The following is an 11279-nucleotide window of genomic DNA, read 5'->3' on the forward strand; positions in this document are numbered from 1 at the left end:
CTTGAGATACTGATCTGGAAATCGTATTAAAAGAGACAAATCGTCCACATTCTCTCCAGACTGAAAATATCAGGAGTGGTGGACTTTCCTTGATGCCTCGGACTCCTGTCCCTGAGGTCAGGGTCACAGCCAACCTCTGGCCAGGCTGAATTCAATGCCGGTGATAAAGGCAATTGTTTTTTTTTTAATGGGCAGTTCTGGTGAATTCCAATTTCTCTGGCCAGCCACAATGTATCAGTACCAGCCCCTCATTCCCGGAAAGTGTGCAAGGCAGAAGAGCCAATGGCAAAGAGAAACAAAGTTAAAACTGTGGACTCGTCATTACCACACAGCTCAGCAGATGACGGTCCAGCCACGGAGGCCCTGGGATCAGCCACACACACATTAGTGCATCAGTTAACCCCCCGTGCAGGTGCCGGGAAAGCAAGCACCGTGAAGCCCAACCCTGCGCATCTTTCCTATTTGAGATGAGTGATAATAAGAATCCTTCCACTTTAGATACTAGGTGTTATCATAATTGTTGTTATTTTTATTGAGCTCTGAGAGGTTCGATAATACCACGAATCACTGGGATTCAGTGGCACTGTGCCAAGGGCTTCATTCGTACGTGTCATCTCCTTTATCCCCAGAACAAGCCAATAGTGCCGGGGCCGGCAAGCTTTCTCTGTGAAGGACAAGACAGGAAATATTTTAGGTTTTGCAAGTTATGTGGTGTCTGTTGCAACTACCCAGCCCTGTGATTGTAGCTCGAAAGCAAGCACAGACAATACCTGAACGGTTAAGTACAGCGGTGTGTCGATAAAACTTTACGTACAGACAGGTGCTGGCCGGGTGTGGCCTGTGGGCCGTAGTGTGAACAGTGTTATCCCCGAGCCAGAACGTGGGTTCCACAGCAAGGAAGGTGGGAGACGTGTGCTCCTCTTCTCTCTCCTGGCTTTTCCATCCTGGTTCTAGTTCTAGAGGAAGGAAGAATAAAAGACACTTTTGCATGTGACTGTCCAGGGTGAGTCAGCTGTTCTCTCTCAACAAAAGGGACCGCAGTCACTTTCATGAAAATCCTGCATCCGTGGCAGCTGTGAGGAGACCACAGAATCTCCGCAGCTCGCCTCTGACAATCTAACTCCTTGTCCGCAAGCTCGGTGTCAGCTGTGGCAGACCCTACCAGTGACGGAATTGATCCCAAGCTGACCTCAGAAGCCTCAATCCTCCCTCTGGAGGGTCTTTCTACCACATGGCCTTTCTGTCTGTGTCAGAGGGTCCCAAATAAGCTTGCAGCCCTAGTCTTAGCTCTCTTCTGTGCCTCAGTGCTGAGGCCTGCAGACCTGGACAGGGCCATCTCCACGCCCCTTGGGAACCAGGAATTCAAGGAATCACGTTTGCCTTTCTTTGGGCCATAACCCTGCCAACTGCCTCAGTGTTCTTGCCCCAACTCAAGTCATTCCTGTGGCTCAGCAAATACAGGAGAATAAAGCATCTGTCCTTCTTTCTGGACGAGACTATGAACCTGAGGAACAATCCCTGATATTAATTAGGCCATGGTTTCTCGGTCCCCGCACTGCTGATATTTGGGGCCAGATGACTGGGCATGGGGGCAGGTGTGCTTGTGGTGGAGCAGATGTAGCAGCATCCCGGCCTCTGCTCACTAGATACTCCCAGCAACCCCCAGGTGTGACAATCAAAGATGTCTCCAGACATTGCCAAATGTCCCCTAGGTGACAGAGGAACCTCTGGCTGAGACATTGTCTTAGGTTGAGAGGCAGTCATTGCTTTCACTCGCAGCTGTAGGGTCTAGTTCTCAATGCCAGAAAAACAGGAAACGTCCCAGGCAAGCTCAATGCCACGTCACATCACCTGCTGGTGCGAGGTTAGCACAGTTACCCCCACTGTACACGTGAGGACCGAGGCCTGCGTCACACAGTGAGTAAGGAGCTGGATTTGGACCCAAGCCTGTCTGATGCCAAAGCGTGTATGTGTATGTTCTGCAGCTGCTCGGGGTCTGATCCCAAAAGGAACACTGAGGGGTTTCCTGGGGTGGAGAAGAGTTTGCCGTGATCCACGTTAGTGGGGAAAACAAAACAAAACTAGAGAGTTTACCTGCCCTTCCCTCGGAGCGTTCTGTCCAATCCTGTCAGCAGGAGCAGCGCTTCAAGGTAAATATTACTCCCCATTTTACAGATGAGGAAAGTGAGGCCCAGAAAGGCTAACAAGTGGTGTGAAATCAGCATAGCCAAGTGTCTCTGTGTTCCGAGCTTTGACTTTTCAACAACTCCTCCAAAGTGGGGGGCTGCTCCCCAACGGGGGAGCAGAGTCTAGTTCCCTACATGATACTCTATATCTCTAACCAGCGTGCTCTGCAGACAGTAGCAAAGGCTCACTGACAAGTGAGACTAACGCCCTCCCCACCCCTGTCCTTGGCTCTCCCTGTGCCTTCCTGCCCAGCTCTGCATGCAGTACTGGCCGGAGAAGACCTCCGGGTGCTACGGGCCCATCCAGGTGGAGTTCGTGTCCGCAGACATCGACGAGGACATCATCCACAGGATATTCCGCATCTGCAACATGGCTCGGGTAAGTGGAGGGCCGCCAGGGCTTCCCGTGCGCCACCCCTTTCCCCACCAGACAGATGGGGGCTGCCGGGAGAGGCCTCCCCCCAGCCGGGAGCCTGTGCTGAGCTCTCCGGATCTTCTCATCCTCGGGGAAGTCATGCTGCTGCCGATTCCGGCTCCAGATCCCGCCATGGCTCCAACACGCAGAGATGCACGGGGTGACATCCCGCCCGCCATCTGCCTGTTTCCTGACACACTTGCTGCCATGTAGACAAAACTTCTCAGAAATTAGCACTTCCCCACTGTGTCCCGCTGTTTTGGCATGAGATGATGCTGCCTTTGATTGGCTCCAGCAAGCTTTGGGCTAGACCCTGGGAACCACACCAAAGTGAAAAATAGTTGCTTCCAAGAGGAAATTCACTGGCTGGGTGGAGGAGTACTGGGGGAAGGAGCAGATTAGTAAACCATGGAATGGTGGCTAACTGAAGTGACTTTGGTCCTTACTGTGGCCCAGGGCGAACAGAACTCAGCCCCTGCCCTCGGGACTCACTATCAAATGGGAAAGTGAGACATGTTCTGCAGGGCACAGGAACCTCAGGGGGACAGATGAATTCTGCCTGGCAGAGCCAGGGAAGGCTTTTCCTGAAGAGCGGGACATATAAATTGGGTTTTGAAGACTGAGTACAAGTTTTCCAGGTTGAGAGGGTGTACAGGGCAGTCATGGCAGGAGAATCAGTGTGCACAAAGGTGGAGAGGTAAGAAGAGTGTCTGTGACTCACCCGTGACAACTGGGCTCCGACCTCATTTAGTCTGTCTTCCTCTGCAATGCTGCAACCCCCAGGGTATCTGGAGGTCCTGCACGGCCAGATTCCCAGCAAAACAGCCCTGACGGCCTCTCTGTTCCCAGCCACAGGATGGGTATCGCATAGTCCAGCACCTGCAGTACATTGGCTGGCCTGCCTACCGGGACACGCCCCCCTCCAAGCGCTCTCTGCTCAAAGTGGTGCGGCGGCTGGAGAAGTGGCGGGAGCAGTACGACGGGCGGGAGGGACGCACAGTGGTCCACTGCCTGTGAGTACCGCGCCGTGGAGGGGTCTCCGGGGCCACGGGGCAGGGGTGTGGGGGGTCCTAGGCCCTCCTGGCTGTACGTGTTGCAACAGGGGAGTAGTCAGGAATCGCAAGCCTTTAATGGCCTAGTGATGCCAGTGTGTTGCCCTGAATTAATGTTATATGACATATTTATCGATGTACAACCTGCATGGCCTATCCACAAACCGGGTGGGCAGACCGCACCCCAATGCTCCCAAGAGGGAGATGAGCCCCGCCCTCCGACAGGAGGTGCCATGTGCCCCACCAGTCACAAGAAAGCTCAGGGTGGAGTGAGTCCCACCGACCAGATCTGCCTCTATTATTTCCCAAAGAAGAAAAAGAAGAAAGGAGAATGGGTTCATGAAGTGAGCTTAATGTCAAGCAATTAAAGTGAATCACCTCATTCCGTCTGTGAGGTAGATTTTATCGCGTTACAGTGAGGAAGTGGAGGCACAGACAGGGTGAGGCATCAGGCAGTTGAGAGAGGAGCTTTGATTTCCGCCCACTGGCTCCCAAGCTAGTGTGCCATCGTTAACCCACGCTGCCTCCACGTCACCCAAGGGCCCCTGCCTCAAGGCTGGAACACTTCTTCCCAGGGCACAGTGGGCTCAGGTCGGCCGTGTTGTCCTTCCATTATGGGGTGAAATGGAACCTTCACCTCCTGCCTTAGAACAGCTGCATCTGGGCACGGGGACTCCCAGCCAAACAGCCCCTGGTGTCATCAGGCTGGGTGACGGTCCCTGCGGACTGTGGCTGGCACACTATCGTCAAGGAAATCACGTATTGTGTGAGCCTCAGTTTCCTCAGCTGTCCAATGGGCACGTTGAGTTAGGTCATCTTAGGACCCTGTGGTGCTCCAAATAGTTAGAAAATAAACACAATTTATCTACCAACACACCGATCTATTATATCATGGTAGCAAATATGCAAATGTTCCCAATGTAATTGCTCCAGAGAGCCTGTGTCAGAGTCCACCATAGAAATATGAAGGGATCTCAGCAAAGGATGCTGCAGAGACCTCAGACCCAAAACATGTCGGAGCTATAACAGCTGGGTGTGGGACATCAAGTGATTGACTGCCGTTCACTCTGCTTCCTGGGCGTTAAAATCTTTTGGGAGGACATGACTGAGAGGGCCCCCTCTTTCCAATGTTGTGTGAAAGGAAGATTGGACCAGCCTCTTCCCTTTGTCAGAATAACTACTTGGGGAGCTAGTGGAGGCATTGACAACAGCTACTGACCTCAGAGCTGAGTCGTCTTTCAAAACCAGCTTACTGTTCTCCTCTTTCAAAAAGGTGGTGCACACACGTCAGAAAAATCAGAAAGCTTAAAGGCAGTTACACACACACATACACATGCAGCACAAAGACCAACACCTGTAGGAATCCCCCTTCCCAGAGGATGCAGGCTGCAGACTGGAATCCGGGAAGATGTCATGAGGTGTCACATGTCACGTTAGTGGGTGACATCAGCCAGGCCGAGCTGGCTCTGCCCACATCCCAGAAGCCGGCAGCTGCTCCCTCCCACATACTCAGGCGGCCTCCCCTTCAGCACAGAGCCACACCCATCCTGTCGGGGTCTCTCTCTACTGGGCCTGAGATGCCTGTGTCCACCTCCCTCTTCCTTTTGGACTCTGCTCTTCTTGCTCCAGAAAAGTCCAAGCCCTCCTTCCCTGGGGTCCCTTCCTACACTTCACCATGTGGTTGGTTTTTAGCTGCTCTTTGGCAGGCACACCTTCTTGTCTCCCACAGCCAAGGTGACCGGCACTTTGAACCAAAGGAAAGCACAGGGGCGTCCTATCAACAGGGACCTTGGCATCCCTGGGGGCCAGAGACACCAAAACAGACACTGAAATGCGGGCGCTGGCCAATGGGTACAGGGCAACCGCCTGTACTGGAAACATCTGGTCTCCGGATGTCCTGTAGATAAAACATCTGGGAGACTGACTGAGGGCCTTCGTTCCCGTCCAGATGTTCTGCAGACACAGACCATTACGTGAAATCATTGGTTTCTCTTGGCAGCGTGCCCAGGAGTTCTGAATCGTGCAGACTCCAAAGGGGACGTTCTGTAAAGACGTGGTGGGTGTTTCCATGAAGATGGCTGTGGGGCATCAGAAAGAAGGAGTGGCGGGGAGATGACCCTGGCAGGAGCCCTCGGTCTCTACTCTCCACATGTACAGGGTCTTGCTTAAACCAGGGTGTACAAATAGGGACTTGTCACTTCAGGGTACAACATCTCAGGCCCGCCCAAGCCCTCCCCCCACAAAAAAAAAATCTAGGCTGGCTCACCCTAGGCTGAGACATGTCTCTGGTATTGCTCTCCTTAGTGGATACGGAAAACTCAGGGGGAAATCACATACAGCCTTCCATTGTCTTCATGGGATGTGCAGGTGGACCCAGAACACCCTTTTGGACAAGCATGCAGACACCACCATGTATAAAGGCACACAGTCTGGCCTGAAGGTTTGGGTCAGGGTGCCGCGGGCGACTACAACATGCTCACAGAAGCAAGGAAGCATCAAGCTAATTGAACTCTCAAAGGTTATCTAGTCCAACCCCTCCATTACATGAACAGCAAACTTGGGGCTCAGACATAGAAAGTAGCTTATCCAAAGTCAAAGCAGGTTCGTAGGACTCCAACCATGACACGAGGCTCACGTTAAGGCTTTCGCCATTGCCCCACCTTGCCGATCGCCAGGCAACCAGTCCCCACTAATGCTGACGTGGCTTTAGGACTGTCAGAATGTTGGGGTTCCCAGGACTCCGGCTCACCTCTTCACTCTGTGTTTAGAAACGGGGGAGGCCGCAGCGGAACCTTCTGTGCCATCTGCAGTGTGTGTGAGATGATCCAGCAGCAAAACATCATCGACGTGTTCCACATCGTGAAGACACTGCGTAACAACAAGTCCAACATGGTGGAGACCCTGGTGAGTGTCCCGAGAACTGTCCTCCAACGGCCGGGGATGACCCTAGCTCCCCAGACCTGAGGAGAATAGCATTGAATAGTAAAAACGCGCAAGACCTGCATGCTTACTGAGCACCTAGGACCCACATCCCCCCTCCCCCACACACACACTGCTCTCTGCTGCCCCCTGCCTCCCAGCCTCACCAACTTCTCTTGCCTGCAGCGCAGTCTAGACCTTAACCCTGGTGCATCCCCCTTTGGTTTACTTTCCGCACATTCTCTAGTAAAGTACCGCTAATTCAGGCTGAGGGGAAGGGATTCTGGATGAGTAGAGTGATCATGTTTTCACTTTAGTCCGATCCTATTCTAATGAACATATGCTGATCTTTACAGTATGAAGTATTAGGGTAGGACACTGGAGAAGGGATGGAGAGAGGCTGGGCAGGCAGAGCCCCTGGTGATAAGACCCAGTGCAATGATGGGGACAGACCAGACATAGGAACTTCAGTACAAGTCTTTGAAACTACTCTAAAGGTGGCCCTCCTCAGAGTCCGCTCTGCAGACCAGCAGCCTTGGCACGGCATGGGAGCTGGGTAGAAACATGGCTCCTTGAGCCCCAGCCCAGATCTACTGAGCCGGAATTCGCATGGATAATTCTGAGTTGACTCTTAGCACAGATGTAGATGAAGTTTTCTCCAAAACCTGTGCCTCTAAACGCACTTTTCCTTTCCTCTCCCCCTCTCCACCTGTCCTCCTCTCAGGAACAGTATAAATTTGTATACGAGGTGGCACTGGAATATTTAAGCTCCTTTTAGCCCAATGGGACGGGGAACCTGCCGGAGTCCCAAGGCCACTGCCTTCGTGCTCCCTTTCCTGTGATGGCAGCGACTGGGCTCAGGGGCTGAGAGGAGGCACCCTGCCCAGCGCAAAGAGAAGACTGGAGGTCCTGTATTCCGTAGTGGGCTCTGCACCTTCCCGGGGGTCTCCTGCAGCTGCGGCTCTGAAAGGCCCAGGCTTCCCCGGCTCGCCCTACCAGCCACAGACACGGACCCACGCAGCAGTGTCCCCTCACCAAGGCCCCGGATTTCCCGGCTCCCCAACCTCTTGCTTTTGCTCTTTCCGAGTGTGTGAACCTCATGGCCAGCCAACCACGCAGGTGCTGGGAGAGGTGGGCTTGGCAATGCCTCCCCAGCCCTGCTTTCCTTGGGAGTGGAGGGTGTGTACCTCCTCCTCCAAGCTGTCATGGAGATGACTGGGCTCTTGGGATCCCTGCCCTCCTACTCTTTGCAGTCTCCTTCAGTGCCTTCTGGCACCAGACACCTGGACCCTGTGACCTGGGGACATCCTGAGGGCACAGCAGAGGCCCCCATCCTGTCACCTAACCTGCATGGAGCTTGGCCCACTAGCATTCTGCACCCCTCCCCCAGCCTGGGCCTTGACCTTCTGCCACTCACTGGCCACCCTGCTGGGTCCACAGCACTCTTGGATAAAGGTTTTCTTTGCTTGTTTGTGGTCAGTGGGAGGGGGTGGAACCGCAGGAAACTTGGCTCCTCCTGGGCCCTGTGCAAAGGGACTGCCGCTCTGGGGCAGGGCTCTTACAGACCCTTGGGTGGCAGCTCCTTTGGGAAGGACAACAGGATAAGATTTGATTATTTTCCAAAGTATATATTAAAAGAAACTTTCTTTAGGGGGAGATAAAATCTAAGTCTCTTATGTTAAAAAAAAAAAAAAAAAAGTGGGCAAAGAGGTTTGGTTGTACAGCTGTAAAACAAGTCTCTCGGGCCTGTAATCAGTCAATGTCCTCGAAAGGTCCCAGGCTGGGACAGCACAGCCACTGAGCAGGGCAGAGCTGGGCTAGGCTGAAGACAGCTCCTTGGTTTCTGGGGCAGATCAAGTACCAGCTTTCCGCATTGCCTTGGGTATCCAAATTCGAACTGCTTCCCAGGAAACCCAGCTGGTATCTTGAAAGAGGCCAAGTGCACCAAGGTCTGCTTTAGTTCAAAACAGGCCAAGGGGCTCACGCCTGGGAAACTAGGGTCTTGCCCAAAGTATGGGTGGCAGGGAACCAACATTTGCTTGGCCTCTACTGTATGCCGGGCGTGACACCCTCCACGTGGCTTCTCACTCAACCTTAGAGCCCGCGTGGGAGAGCCCGGATCCTTCCATTATCTCCCTGTTACACCTGAGGAAACTGAGGCATCTTCCTCGGTGATGAGGTTCTGGGTTCCAAAAAGGTAGATAATGGCGATAAGACTTAATTTTTCCCTGTTTCCTTCATCCTTTCTCAGCCAAGCAATTATTTTATGGAGGGACAATAAGGCCAGAAACTTCGGAGCAGAGAACTCCACAAATGGAAATGTAATTCATTCTTTCTGATGCCAGTTCTTCTGGGAGGCCCAGGGTTTCAGATGGATTTTAGTACTTCATTCCCGCCTCCCCAGGAGAACTGCTCTCATCTAATAATTTCTTAGTCAGTGGAAACTGTCCCCTGTGCCCTCAGGCGGCGAGGTCTGGTGGCAGCTCCAACTTGAAGCTGGTCTGGCCCCAGACAGGGCCCGAGGAGCACAGAACTCAACAGGCGCAGTGTTCTCCCTGACTTGTACTGGGGAAAGGGGACCACAGTGCAACGTAAGAACGTTACAGGAGTGGAGGAGAGAGGGAGACTCCGCCTAGGGCTTCCTAGAGCACGTGACTTCTCCCCCCAAAAAAGGAAGAAAACAAAATTCAGGCCAAGGGAGCAGCATAGGCAGTGGCCAGGAGATGGGAGAATCCCTGGGGGCAGGGGTAGCATGCCTGGAAAGCAGAGGAGAGGCGCCTGCGTCAGGGAGACAAATGCCATGCGGACTGTGCCAGCTTTGCCCCGGGGCCACAGGGAGCTTTGGAGGGACGCACTTAGCTTGGTGTTGGAGAAGGTCCCTCTGGGGCTGGGGGGCTGCCTCTCTCCCCTTCATCAGACACTGTGAAAACATTCCCTTCAGCGTGTACTCTTTAATATCACAGCTATTTGTCTGTCCGCTCATTATTTTGTTGCTGGAACAACATACGCAGTGCATCATGAGATTCTGCTTCTGTGAGAGACTCGGGGTCTCTGCACTGCCACGGAGCAGGGTGACCAAGCCAGAGCCCATGAGAGGGGACATGAAAGGGGACCACAGAAACTGCGCCCATCGGCATGGGCTCAGGAGCTGTCTGGAAGTCCAGAGACACCAGACTTGATCAAGGAAAGGCTGTCACTTTGGAGGTTCAAAAGGAAGCATCTCAAAGCAAAAGAGCCCCACGACAAGCTCACTCTTCTCCTTTCATGCACCCCCTGCCTGGTGAGGTGGGGCCAGTCCCCAGGCTCAGCCCCCACTGGTCCCGCTGGCTCCCCCGGCTCCCATCCACAGCTCCAGCGGCATTCCCCCAGCCTTCAAAGAGCCTACAGCAGAGCAAGTCATCCCGTTACCAGCTCTTCTCTCAGGTCTGGGTTCCTCCGAATGGAATGAGGGGGTGAGGCTACCTAACACAAATCCTGGGGTTTATTCTGCTGGGGAAAGGGTAAAACAGCTGGCAGATAAAAAACGACAGTGACTTTTTATCCTTTCAGATTGTAGGAGTTTCAAATGTGACTTCAGGGAGAAGGGAAATAGTAGAAATTCGGGCCATGGTGGGGTAACCCAAGGGCCAGTGATGGTTCTCGCCGCTTGTCCCCTCATTTCCTCACAATGCAACCACCTTCCAAGAGACCAGGGCAGTGAACAGGTCTCAGGCCAGTTTACAAGGAAGAAACTGAGGCTCAGGGCGGGGGCGGGGGCAGGGAGATGCCTTCCCTGAGACCCACATGGCAAGTATGTGGCAGGGCTTGGGTGAGATGGGGCCCTGGTGCCCAAGAATCTGAACTTGATCAGACACCACCACCCCCAAGATATCTTCCCATCCTCCCTGCACTCCCCCCCCACACACACTTTCAGGGTGGGCTCACCTTTATCGATGCAGAGGAAAATAGTACAAACGCTCTCTAAGTCTCTCAACTGGCACTAGCCCCATGTCTCTGGAGGGCTAAAGAGGGTGCCCTCACCTAGCACAAAGCCTCGTGGTTCTCAGGTTCTAGTTCAGGACCCTGTTTGGAGAAGAGGCAGGGTATTAATGAGACGCCAGGGCCCTCCCCTCCAGCGTGTGTTTATGACGTCGATAACTTCGGGATGTATCTTCGAGGTGCCCCAACCCTGTGTCCTCTTGCTCTTCCATGAAGACTCTGGGTCACCCAGGGGCCTTGGCACCTCTAGAGGCCCCAGCACACCTCCCTTTTTGGGAATGGCAGGAATCAGCTGGCTTGTAGGCTGGCCTTCTCTCCGGGTGAGACCCGAGCAATGGCCTGCCAGATGTCAGCCTTCACATGGAACCAGCAGACTCCTGCTGGGGACTTTCACAGGTGAGCTCACTGGATTCTTTCCACATCTTAAGAAGCGTTTGTGATTGTCACCAGAGGAGAGAAATCATTTGCCCACAGTTCCACAGCTAGTAAAGGGAGAGCCAGGGTATGAATTGGTTCTTATTTTCCTGTCATTTTGTCCCAGATTTTCCCATAACCGCAGAGACTAGAATGAAACGATAGCCCAATGGATCTTGTAAAGCCCAAAGCAGGCCAGGGTAAACTCAAATTTTCTCACAGTTCCGTGTTTTTACTTTAACAACTCACGCAATATTTGCATTCCACTCTTAATTTAGCCTGATTTAATATGACTGGGTAAATATTTTTTAACCA

The 11279-nt window shown here is 53.1% G+C and overlaps 1 protein-coding gene across 9 annotated transcripts in view; it reads left to right on the forward strand.

Moving 5' to 3' along the window:
* Positions 1-9768, forward strand: part of PTPRT (protein tyrosine phosphatase receptor type T) — a 928354-nt gene extending 918586 nt beyond the window's left edge. For all 9 annotated transcript variants that reach the window (XM_053926541.2, XM_053926537.2, XM_053926540.2 and 6 more), the window contains 4 exons: positions 2440-2565; positions 3451-3614; positions 6422-6557; positions 7297-9768. In XM_053926541.2, the coding sequence (XP_053782516.1) occupies positions 2440-2565; positions 3451-3614; positions 6422-6557; positions 7297-7350 (480 nt within the window). In that variant the 3' untranslated portion in view covers positions 7351-9768. The remainder of the gene's footprint in view (positions 1-2439; positions 2566-3450; positions 3615-6421; positions 6558-7296) is intronic.
* The last annotated feature ends 1511 nt before the right edge of the window (positions 9769-11279 follow it).

This window comes from Desmodus rotundus, chromosome 6, assembly GCF_022682495.2.
Source record: "Desmodus rotundus isolate HL8 chromosome 6, HLdesRot8A.1, whole genome shotgun sequence".
Classification (NCBI taxonomy): domain Eukaryota; kingdom Metazoa; phylum Chordata; class Mammalia; order Chiroptera; family Phyllostomidae; genus Desmodus; species Desmodus rotundus.